The following is a 12303-nucleotide window of genomic DNA, read 5'->3' as shown; positions in this document are numbered from 1 at the left end:
AGACAGAAAGGTTGGTGTGTTAGTGACGATGGAGGTGTCTATGGGATAACAGGTTGAACCTAAAAAAGACTACCGAAAAGTACACACATGCGTGTGCGCGCATAGAAGCATAGTGGCCTGTTTCACACATTTGAAATAATTCTGCATTGGGGCATCTGGGTAGCGTAGCGGTTTATTCCATTGTCTACTAACACGCTGGTTTGAATCCTAGTATTACCTCCGGCTTGGTTGGGCGTCCCTACAGACACAATTGGCCGTGTCTGGTTGGGAAGCTAGATGTGGGTATGTGTCCTGGTCGCTGCATTAGTGCCTCATCTGGTCAGTCAGAGTGCCTGTTCAGGGGGGAGGGGAAACTGGAGGGGCTAGCGTGATCCTCCCATGCACTACGTCCCCCTGGTGAAACTCCTCACTGTCAGGTGAAAAGAAGCGGCTGGCGACTCCACATGTATCAGAGGAGGCATGTGGTAGTCTGCAGCCCTCCCTGGATCGGCAGAGGGGGTGGAGCAGCGACCGGGACGGCTCAGAAGAGTGGGGTAATTGGCAGGACACAATTGGGGAGAAAAAGGGGGGGGGTAGTTTTGCATTTTGTCATGTCATGCTTGTGCCAGAAATCATTGTTTATGTCACTGCAACAGTGAGAAAATCCTCTTCAAATAATGTTTTTTTCCTGTGGGTATTTTTACCGTCATTGACACTAATTTCATGTTCATTACAGTGTTTAAAAATGAATCATACACTGTGTATTTTCTCTGAGTGCTACTCACGATAAAGAACTGACAACTGCTTAGGGACTACATGCATATTAGTGTATCTGATGACTATATAAGACAACTTTTTGACAGCCGTTGGTAAACTGTGTGGTGAGTGGTGGACACGTTTGATTCACACAGATTTCCAGCTGTGTCTGGGGAAAAAAAACACACTTTTTTATTATGGCCGGGGTTCATATCCTGCCCCAGCACTGCAGCTGCCAGAACACACTCACATACATGCACATGGCCCATTACACACTGCACACACAAATGCATGTTTCTATTCTGTAAATGATGGTTGATGCTTGCCCTTTCTTTCCCGTTCTCTCATAAAATGCATTGTGTTATGTTTTCATTTTCATGTGCGATATTTGCTCTATAAATTATTTTAATTGGGCGACTGATTGATTGCAGATTTCCAGTCCTGTCTGATCTGCGTGGCGCGGAGGGTGCCCGTCAAAGAGCGGCCCATAATGCCTGCCTGCGAGAGTTTCACCACCCGGCAAGACCTTCAAGGTTGTTTCTGTGTGTGTGTGTGTGTGTGTGTGTGTGTGTGTGTGTGTGTGTGTGTGTGTGTGTGTGTGTGTGTGTGTACTTATGCATACCTTTCTGTCTGAAGGATCATGACGGCTAATAAGATATCAAAAAGTGTATTTAATTCAGGGTGTCCGGGTGGCGTGGTGGTCTATTCCGTTGCCTACCAACACGGGGATCGCCAGTTCCAATCCCTGTGTTACCTCCGGCTTGGTCAGGTGTCTGTACAGAGACAATTGGCTGTGTCTGCGGGAGGGGAGCCGGATGTATGTATGTGTCCTGGTCGCTGCACTAGTGCCTCCTCTGGTCGGTTGGGGTGCCTGTTCAGGGGGAGGGGGAACTGGGGGGAATAGCGTGATCCTCTCACATGCTACGTCCCCCTTGCGAAACTCCTCACTGTCAGGTGAAAAGAAGCGGCTGGTGACTCCACATGTATGGGAGGAGGCAGGTGGTAGTCTGCAGCCCTCCCCGGATCGGCAGAGGGGGTGGAGCAGCAGCCAGGATGGCTCGGAAGAGTGCGGTAATTGGCTGGGTACAACTGGGGGGAGAAAACGGGGGGATAATCAAAAAAAAAAAGACTTCTTTATTAAAAATGTTTTTGCACCTCCAAGGCTGTTAGCGTTGCAGTTAGATCCCAGTATAGCAGAACTGCTGACTGTTTAGCTTGTATGCTATCTTACATGTTTTAACATACTCTCAGATTGTTGACAAAATGATTGTTCAACCCCTCCCCAAGGTAAGATCACTTCTCTGGACACCAGTCTGTTGAGGGCGTCTATGAAGCCAGGCTGGGAGGACCTGGTGCGGCGCTGCCTCCAAAGGTTTCATCTGCTCAACGATGATGAGATATCCTTCGCCAAGAAACACCAGCAAGACGGTGAGTCTGACGACACCTCCCTGTCATTTCATTCATCATCCTCAGAACACTTCACTTTTTACATAACTAAACTCATTGAAAGCTGCCCAGTATAAACACAGTCCTCTCCTGTTGATCTCCCAGCAGCTCCGCTGGTGCGATTGCTCAGCAGTTGTAAGCTGTCAGCCTATTGAAAAATTATTTAGACATGGTTTTAAATCCATTAGATTTCTCAAAGAGCTGCTTTGAAACTGCAGTGACTGGGTAAAAATAAACAACGCATTCATGCCACCAGGCTGGGGCTTTCCAGTTGCTTGTGACTTTGAAATATGATCAGGTCTACCATAGGTTGATTAGGAAATCCCACACTTTCCCTTCTCTTCATCTGCTTTTCGCTCTTCTCTTAGAGGAGTTGTTTTTTTTTCTGAAGTGTACCCCTCTCTCTCTCTCTCTCTCTCTCTCTCTCTCTCTCATTCTCTGTGCAGTCCTGAGGCATGGCCATGCATTTAGCCCGCTTTACCGATTCTCCCTGGCGGACGGGACCATCGTGTCGGCCCAGACTAAGAGCAAGCTGGTCCGCTCCCCAGCCACCAACGAGCCCCAGCTCTACATGTCCCTACACATCCTGCAGCGGTACTGAAGCTGTCTGTTTGTCTCTGGCTTCACCTCCCTTCTGGATGTCTGTCTGTTGCCTTTTCTTGTCTTTCTGTCTTTAGAGCTCTTGTCTGTTTCTGTCTGTTTCCCTCATTGCAGACTGGCTGTCTCCCTCTCTGTCTTTCTTAATCTCTTGTTCTTCTGTCTGGCTGTCTGTCTCTTGCTACCGACATTTGTCTGTCTGTCTGTATCTCTACCTTTTCCATGTTTATTTGGCTGTCTGTCTCTTATTTTCTCCTATCTCCTTGTGTGGCTGGCTGGCTCTACTTCTCTCCTGTCTCTTTCTCCGGTTGTTTGTCTGACTGCCCATCTGTCTTACTTACACGTTCTCATGCAGGGTTGGTAGACAGTTTCCCTGTTGATTTGAATGAAGCGGGGATAACACGGATTAGGAACAAAGACAGTTATTCAGACCCTTGTCATGCATGTCAAAACGACCAGCGCTAGCTCTGACCAGTCCGTCATACTTACAATACCGCCATTCCCATCTCTTAACAACTGGGACAGGCGTCCGCCCAGTAGCTAGCTGGTTTGTATGGCCAGGAGCTGGAGAGTGATCAGAAAACAATCCTGGGGCTGTTGTCCACAACATGCCAAGATCAACAGCGTGAACCTGGCCTTAACTTGTACAAATTTCACAGTCACATTGACCGTGTTTAGTACAATGAGAGCTTTGTGTGTTTGACATGAGCCTGAGGTCTTTCTATGTTCAAAATGCCAGGGCTTGCCCCTGGAAGTCTATGAGTCGAATCATCTGTCAGTGACCTGTCATATGTTTTTTGTTTGTTTGTCAGTCAGTGTGCATTTTAGAAGGGCGAGCGCGCTTGCTAAAAAAAAAATCGCATGACAACATGCACTGGTGGTTAACTGATGATAGAAGCTGAAATCTGAGGCGTAGTAGTTGGTCAACTAGGCTATGTATAACCATGTTTCAGAGGAAGTCTAAAGTATGGCGGCATCCGGGTAGCATAGCGGTCTATTCCGTTGCATACCAACACGGGGATCGCTGGTTCAAATCCCCGTGTTACCTCCGGCTTGGTCGAGCGTCCCCTACAGACACAATTGGCCGTGTCTGTGGGTGGGAAGCTAGATGTGGGTATGTGTCCTGGTCGCTGCATTAGTACCTCATCTGGTCAGTCGGAGTGCCTGTTCAGGGGGGAGGGGAAACTGGAGGGGCTAGCGTGATCCTCCCATGCACTACGTCCCCCTGGTGAAACTCCTCACTGTCAGGTGAAAAGAAGCGGCTGGCGACTCCACATGTATCGGAGGAGGCATGTGGTAGCCTGCAGCCCTCCCCGGATCGGCAGAGGGGTGGAGCAGCGACCGGGATGGCTGGGACGAGTGGGGCGATTGGCCAAAAAATACTATTGGGGAGAAAAAAAGAAAACTCTAGATTTAAGGCCCCCCGCTTATGGAGACACGGAAACGAGCAATTACCGATAGCATCGCCGATTTCATTGCACTAGATATGATACTGTGAATTTATTTAAACTGTTTCATTTGTTTATTCATTTACATGCTGTTTTTAATACTTGATGTGAAAAAAAGGCTAGAAGAGCTTAATTTAAACAAATACATGTGTGCTGCCTATCTCATTATTCTGACAAATCTATATGGTAGCCCAACGTTATGTCGGCAATTCAATTTGGCCGCAATTCAAATCTTGTGTCATATGCAGCTGTCTTTTATTGATTTTTTTCCCCCTCCTTTTTTCTCCCCAATTGCATTTGGCCAATTACCCTACTCTCCGAGCTGTCCCGGTCACTGCTCCACCCCCATTGCTAACATGCTTCCTCCGATACATGTGGCCAGCCGCTTCTTTCACCTGACAGTGAGGAGTTTCACCAGGGGGACGTAGTGCGTGGGAGGATCATGCCATTCCCCCCAGTTCCCCCTTCCCTCCATAACAGGCGCCCCAACAAAACAGAAGAGGCGCTAGTGCTGTGACCAGGACATGAACCCACATCCGACTTCTCACCCGCAGACACAGCTAATTGTGTTTGTAGGGACACCCGACCAAGCCGTAGGTAACACGGGGATTCGAACCGGCGATCCCAGTGTTACTAGGCAACGGAATAGAGCACTACGTTACCTGGATGCCCTTTTTATTGATTTTTAAATGCTTAGAAATATGTTCCCATGACTCCGTTGCATTTGACTATGTTAATGTAATGAAATCATCGCTGAAACTCATGCCACCAGATATTGTCTATATGGGAAAAAAAAGGAACGAATAGTCCAATCTTTGTATTGAGCAGCCAAATCTGATTTAAATCAAAAAAATTCTGATTCGGGTACAGCCCTACAAAACGCTCTGTGTATTGAGATATCACACAGTAATCTTTTTTTGATTCTGTATTTTCTTTTGTTTTTCATCCTTGATTTAATTGGACAAGACTTAATTTGGAATGTGCGTTCTTTTCAACACCCTGCTTCACATTTACACATTTCTATTCATTCACAGCTGAGAGCTGCAAACTATAACCCCAGTGTACTACTACTTTTGGACATTGAGCAGCCCCACTAGCTGTCACACATTATAATGCTAGCTGTCACACATTACTTTATTGACCCTATTTATTGATTATTTTCATCAAAGATTTTGTGTGTTTCTTACAGGGAGCAAAACATGTGTGGCATGAGCCCTGACATTCCCCCAGGCCCAGGACTGGCCAAGCAAACAGGTGGATTGTCCTCCATGTCCAGTGTGGATTGCCCCACCCCTTCCCCTGATGCCACCGTCAGCAGCAACACCCAAAATCCTAACCCAGCCACCAGTACCCCCAGCCGCGGATTTGGGGGTCAGGGTGCCATGTTGGGCCGTGTGCCCACTCCTCAGGGAAACAGCCATGCATTGAGACTGGGCAGCCCCTCAGCTCAGGGTAGCCCCAGTGTCACCTCTGGAGCCCAGGGCTCCATGCTATCGCCGTGCCACCGTCAGAGCCCCAGTGTGGTGGCCAGAAACAGCAGCCCGCCCTGCCTGCCCCCCCAACCCTCTGGTTCTTTCTCCCCCGCCGCGGGGGGACTCAACTCCCCAGCATCTGTGTGTAGCAGCACAGGACCAGGGAGTGGCTACAACAGCAGCTCCCTGCAGACCCTCAGCCAGAGTCATGGGGTTTCCCAGGGACAAGCTGAGGGTCAATGCCCGGAGTCACCTGACAGGAAGCATGCCATACTCCAGAGCCCCCTTCCCAGCAGCAATAACAACACTAGCCAGCTAACCAAGAACAATGCTAGCTCAGACACGGACCTGTTTGGAAGTTACACAGAGAAGGAAGAGCTTCAGAACCAGGAGGAGGAGCAGGGAGAGTCAAAAGACAGTGTCCCTGAGGGCTTCGGAGGAGCGGGGAGGTTAGGGGAGTTCCCAGAGGCCCAAAACCGCATACTCAACAGCAAGGGCCACACTAAGCTCCTCCAGCTCCTCACCAACAAGTCTGACAACACTGAGCCCTGCTCACCGCATGGAACCCTGGGGGATGACCATGAATGTAAAGACCACATCGGTGGGGTCGGGGGCCCCACCTGTACAGGGGTAGGAACAGGGCATAACAACCACTCCTCCTCTTTAAAGGAGAAGCACAAAATTCTCCACAGGTTGCTGCAGAACCGTTCCTCGCCTGTGGAGCTGGCCAAGCTAACGGCGGAAGCGACGGGAAAAGACCCCATTGGTCCTGAGACAGCAGCTGCGGACAACATAGCCGCTCTGGGTGAACTGGGTGCAAAGCAGGAACCGGGCAGCCCCAAGAAGAAAGACAATGCGCTGCTCCGCTACCTGCTGGACAAGGATGATAATGGTGTGCCGGAGAAAGGCATCAAAATGGAGGCTGGCGACGGAATGAAGATAGCCAGCATTAAGACGGAGAAACAAGAACCTGGTTTCAACATGGTCGACCAGGTGAGTGACAATGGTGGTGATTAAAATAATGTCCCTGCAGCAGTGCTCATTTTGTTGATGGAAGTGGTGAAAAATATTTTTCCATGTCCTTGTCTTGGGGTTGAGAACAAACCAATAGGAAAATTACAATTCATCTTTGTACACATAAACTGTGACAAAATATGAATGTCTGTTTATTTTCTCATGGTGTTTGTTTACAAAGGGGAATTGTAATTTTGCCGTCAGGTCAATTTTGTCTCGGGGGGGGTAACACTTTATTTTAGGGGGTCGGAAATTACCTGGTAATTTCTTAGTAATAAGGTGGTAATTATCACGTAATTTCCTAGAAATAAGGTTGAGATTACCTTGTAATTTCCTATTAAGAAGGTGGTAGTTTTTACAGGTAATTTTACAGCTAACCCTAACCCAAATTACAAGGTAATTTCAACCTTATTTCTAAGAAATTACATGATAATTACCACCTTATTACTAGGTAATTTCCGACCCCCTAAAATAGTGTAACCAAAAAAAATTGGTTGATAAACATTTCTTGCCATATTTATTTTGTCAGTAAAATCAACACTGTCCTGCAGGTATTACCAAAGACACCTAACTTTAGGGGAACCATTTTTTTCTAAGGTAGAAATATAGCTGAGTAGAGAAGAATTGCCACACAAAATGTCTCCTCCACTGTCTTTCTTCCTGTCTGTCTCGATATTTCTGAACCGTTTGTGTGTATGTGGGGAAAAGCGCTGTTAGAAAGCTCCTTGTGTGAATGCAAAGCTGTTTGACAGCTCTATATGTGTGTGTTTGAGGCGTTGAGTGACAAGTGGACCGCCCATAAACACCTGAGAGTGAGAAGTTCATCAGCATAGCTGCTGAGCTGACAGCTACTGTTTGGCTCCATCTGCTGCTATTGGCCAGGGTGACGACTTCCTCTCTCGGCAGACCCTGACTGTCGATGGCCCCCCTGAAATCCTAGAAGCAGTGCTAGGGAGAGATAGCAGTAACGTGTGTGTGTGTGTGTGTGTGTGTGTGTGTGTGTGTGTGTGTGTGTGTGTGCGTGCGTGCGTGCGTGCGCGTGCGTGCGCAGGAAAGAAATGCCAAAGCTGCCAAAAGAGGAGACGCTAGTACATGAGGAGAGCAAGAGAGGAATAGTTGGAAAGAGAGGGATTTCTATGTTATCAGTATTGTGATCATGTCTTTTGTCTGCCATGATTTTTAGGTGTCGTAATGTAACACACCAATTGAAACTGCTCTGGCAAAACTCATTTATCACTGTCATGCCAATACACCATCTTGGGTTAGAGAGAGAGAGAGAGAGAGAGAGAGAGAGAGAGAGAGAGAGAGAGAGAGAGAGAGAGAGAGAGAGAGAGAGAGAGAGAGAGAGAGAGAGAGAGAGAGAGAGAGAGAGAGAGAGAGAGAGAGAGAGAGAGAGAGAGAGAGAGAGAGAGAGAGAGAGAGAGAGAGACTTTTTGACTTTTAAAATAACTTTTATTTACATCACATTATAAAAAAGACATGCATGTTAGGGTTAATACTCCTGTCTGTGCCCCTGACCAAGGCTATGGATAGAAGAACTGGAGTTGGTCCCCGGGCGCTGCACGGTGGCTACCCGTAGCTCCTAGCTACACAGCTAGGATGGCTTAAATGCAGAGCGTAATTTCCCTACAGAGATCAATAAAGTATCTCAAAAATCCTCCATTCCCATCATGTCAACAATAAACTAGTAAGCTAAAAAGCAAAATCTCAGGCATCATTACTGTGGCTCAGTCAAATTACACACAAACACACACACACACACTTCCATAATAAATTAACAATTAAGAACAAGTGACCCATCTTCCCTTAGTGAACTGTCTTAACCCTCACAGAGAGAGACAGAGAGAGAGAGGGAGCGAAACACAGAGAGAGAGAGAGCAGATTAAACAAGACATTATTGTAGCCAGGTCACCCTGTCGCCTGACTGGGGGAGGGCTGTTTGTTTATGTATAGGAAGTAGGGAGTGCATGTGTGTTTGTTTATTTATGCTTATGTGTGTGTGAGTGTAGGCAAGCATGTGTGTGAGTGTGTGTGGCTTTTCTGTTGTGTGTTACGTGTGTGAACGAGTGGTTTTTTTCCCTTTTTTCTGTGTGCATGTAAGTGTGTGTGTGGGTGCTTATATTTGTGTTACTGTTAATGAAAAAGTTTTTGTGTGTGTGTGTGTGTGTGTGTACAAGTGTGTATCTGCAAATGTAGGAGTGAAGGCAAGTGTGTGCATGCATGTGTGTGTACAACTCACCAGGTGTGTGTTTGTTGATAGATGTGTTTGTGTTTAAACTTGTTTTCCAGGTGTAGAATGGAGAGTTCGTGTGTTTGTGCACATGCATGTGTGTGTAAGAGAGCATGAAAGTGTCTGCGTGTGTGTGTGTGTGTGTGTGTGTGTGTGTGTGTGTGTGTGTGTGTGTGTGTGTGCTGAGCGGCTGAAGAGAGCTGTGTCTGTCTTACATCACACATGACCTCATTAGCGACGGTGGTCTATTTTTATCGCCTCCTCTGTTCCCGTGCCAACGGCCCCGGAGGAATCCATTCCCATCTATAGGGGCCTCTTCGGAAATGTGGCTCTAAACTCCCCGCGGGGGTCGGCAGGATGATAGCGGTGCATTGTTATTGAAAAGGGTCATTTTGTCTCTCTCAAAATGACTGTTGTCAGAGTTGTTTCAGGACGCCTTGCCAGAGCTTTTGTACTGCGGTGAATTAGTTTTAGGTGGAGTTACTTATAGAATTAGTTTTAGGTGGAGTTACTTATAGAATTAGTTTTAGGTGGAGTTACTTATAGAATTAGTTTTAGGTGGAGTTAGACTGTTCAATGTATCAATCACCTTTCATAAATTTTGCCTCAGGAATATGTTGTTATTGAAAGGGTCCAATCATGTTTGTTTGTTTTTTCCATGTGACACTGAAAGTAGGACGCTAGCAATAGGATTAGCTTCTGCGATACAATTTTGTTAAGTATGTTTCGGAAAGTGTGGCGCCCCTGTCCTGTCGATCTTCATGTGTTTGATGAACTGAAGGTGTCTGTGGTTATAATTGGTCCGTGGTCTTATAATTGGCGAAAGGGATTACATTTTAGATGTGATTATAAGGATGGATGTTGACTTTTTGAAGATGGAAACTTTTCTTTCGTATCCTGGCAGCAGCTTATGATATGATGTAGTCGCTGGACTGGTAGCTATGTGTGACCAAAGACTATGTCAGGTCTAGTTACTTTTATATATAGTCCTCAATCACAGTCTCAAAAGGGCCTTACATACCCATGGCGAAAACCAATAATTACTGGAAACGACACTTCATACTCATTGACCCTCGTTTTGATGAGGAAAATCTCCCTAGGAAAACTTTTTCAGAAAAAAATGGGAGAAACCTCAGGAAGGTGTCCGGGTGGCGTAGCAGTCTTTTCCCTTGCCTACCAACTCGGGGATTGCCAGTCTGAATCCCCATGTTACCTCCGGCTTGGTCGGGTGTCCCTATAGACACAATTGGCTGTGTCTGCGGGTGGGAAGCCGGATGTGGGTATGTGTCCTGGTCGCTTCACTAGTGCCTCCTCTAGTCGGTCGGGGTGCCTTTTCGGGGGGGGGGGGACTGGGGGAATAGTGTGATCCTCCCATGTGCTATGTCCCCCCTGGCAAAACCCTTGTCAGGTGAAAAGAAGTGGCTGGTGACTCCACATGTATCGGAGGAGGCATGTGGTAGTCTGCAGCCCTCCCCGGATCAGCAGGAGGGGTGGAGCAGTGACCGGGACGGCTTGGAAGAGTGGGGTAATTAGCTGGATACAATTGGGGAGAAAAAGGGGGGACCAGGGGCATCCAGGTAGCGTAGCGGTCTATTCCGTTGCCTACCGACACGGGGATCGTCAGATCGAATCCCTGTGTTACCTCCGGTTTGGTCGGGCATTCCTACAGACACAATTGGCCGTGTCTGTGGGTGGGAAGTCAGATGTGGGTAAGAGTGGGGTAATTGGCCAAGTACAATGTACAATTGGGGAGAAAAGGGGGGGAACCTCAGGAAGAGGTTCACTGGAGGGATTCCTCGTCCAGGACAGAGGCGTACAACGGTGCCGATTGGGCATAGTACACAATGTGCTAAGAGACTTAGCAATAAAACACAATGAAACGCTTCATAACTACTCTTAGTGTTGTCATGAAGCATTTTATTTCGAAGTCTGTCCCATGAAAAGACGGAAAGATTAAAAAATGATAACATTTATGTCTGCTTTTCAAAGACAATTTGAAGTAGAATAATACTTGGAATAGGGATTTACTCGGCAAAGCTATATAGGGATGCAAATTAAAAACAGGTTAGCTAAATGAGGCCACTGGAGTGTGTTCACCATGACATTGACTGCGTTCACATGGACGCGAGTATCCCGGTTATGAGGCTGATCCCGGTTTTGATCTTATTTGGGATATGGCATTTACCTGGAACACAGAAACCTGGGTATTTATATCCTGTACACATGATAAATACTACTGTCCTGGTTATTGCTTACTGCATGCTATTTGTGAAGGCGCCTATGATGTTTACAACACAACCTGACAATTTTGAAATCTGTTCCTCTGTAACCGTTTAAATTAATTTGACTGTGGCTATTGAAAATGAGACCACTTTGGCTTATAGCGGGCTTTGCGAATTTGGCTTATCCATCTTATTACCAGCAATGGGAGAAGAGAGTGACAGGAAATATTAAACATGTCCTCTGCTTTGACCGGTGTCAGGCTGTCGCTGTCACAGCGTCGGACAAGGGAGCAGGGGATGAAACTCCATTTCTTCATCGCTCAAGAAGTGAGACGCTCTTGTTGCCGCCATTGTTTTGTGTTACGTCATCTGGCTGAAGCCACACCTGCGCAGGTAGTCAGCAGTGGTCAGAAACCAGGTTAAGATGTATACATCCAACAGGATCCCGGTTTATTTCAAAGTGCTTCAGCTAGCATAATCGGGTTTCTCAAGACCAGGATAAGGGCTGATCCAGGTTTCTAGAATTGGTATAAGATGTGTAACGATCACGAATAACTGGACTTGCTAGCCCTTGGCTAACGGGTCGGACCCTTTAGTCGACTGGTAGTCGCCCGTGGTGCGGGAGACCCGGGTTCGCGTCCCGGCTGCGGCGGTTGCTGGCTGCCCCTCGAATTCGCTGAGCAAACACAAAAACGGGATACTTCAAAAACTCGATCATAGCTGGGATACTCGGGTTCATGTAAACGCAGTCATTGTAAGTCTGTTGATGTGCCCTGTGTACATGAGGTCTCAGAAGACTGTTGAAGCAGAAACCAACGTCCACACAACCACAGTGTGAGTCCCACCCTCTACCACTCGACAAACACGTACCAACAACGCACTGAGCAGCACACATGACATGACAGCAAAGTAGGAAAAAATTATGAGCTTTTTTTTTTTTACACCTGTATGGAAGATAGTGTATGTGTGAGAGACGGGGGGGGGGGGTAGAGTTGGGTTTCAGCTGTCTGTTTAAATGTTCTTTATTTATTTAATTTTTGTGTCTTTGACTTTTTATTTTTTCTGTCGCTCCTTTTGTTCCTTCTTTCATTCTTTTTGTCTGTCTTTCTTTTATCTTTTTTCTTTCTTGCTGCCTGTCT

At 46.9% G+C, this 12303-nt stretch overlaps 1 protein-coding gene across 1 annotated transcript in view; it reads left to right on the top strand.

Annotated features, from left to right (window-relative positions):
- The window catches only part of LOC130123737 (nuclear receptor coactivator 2-like), a 41708-nt gene that overhangs the window by 13713 nt on the left and 15692 nt on the right, over positions 1-12303 (top strand). Inside the window, exons 6-9 of the mRNA XM_056293018.1 lie at positions 1167-1268; positions 2023-2163; positions 2628-2775; positions 5416-6691. Coding sequence (XP_056148993.1) covers positions 1167-1268; positions 2023-2163; positions 2628-2775; positions 5416-6691 — 1667 coding nt within the window. The remainder of the gene's footprint in view (positions 1-1166; positions 1269-2022; positions 2164-2627; positions 2776-5415; positions 6692-12303) is intronic.

Source organism: Lampris incognitus, chromosome 14 (genome assembly GCF_029633865.1).
Source record: "Lampris incognitus isolate fLamInc1 chromosome 14, fLamInc1.hap2, whole genome shotgun sequence".
NCBI classification, from domain to species: Eukaryota; Metazoa; Chordata; class Actinopteri; order Lampriformes; family Lampridae; genus Lampris; species Lampris incognitus.
This window is presented reverse-complemented; position numbering and strand designations above follow the sequence as displayed.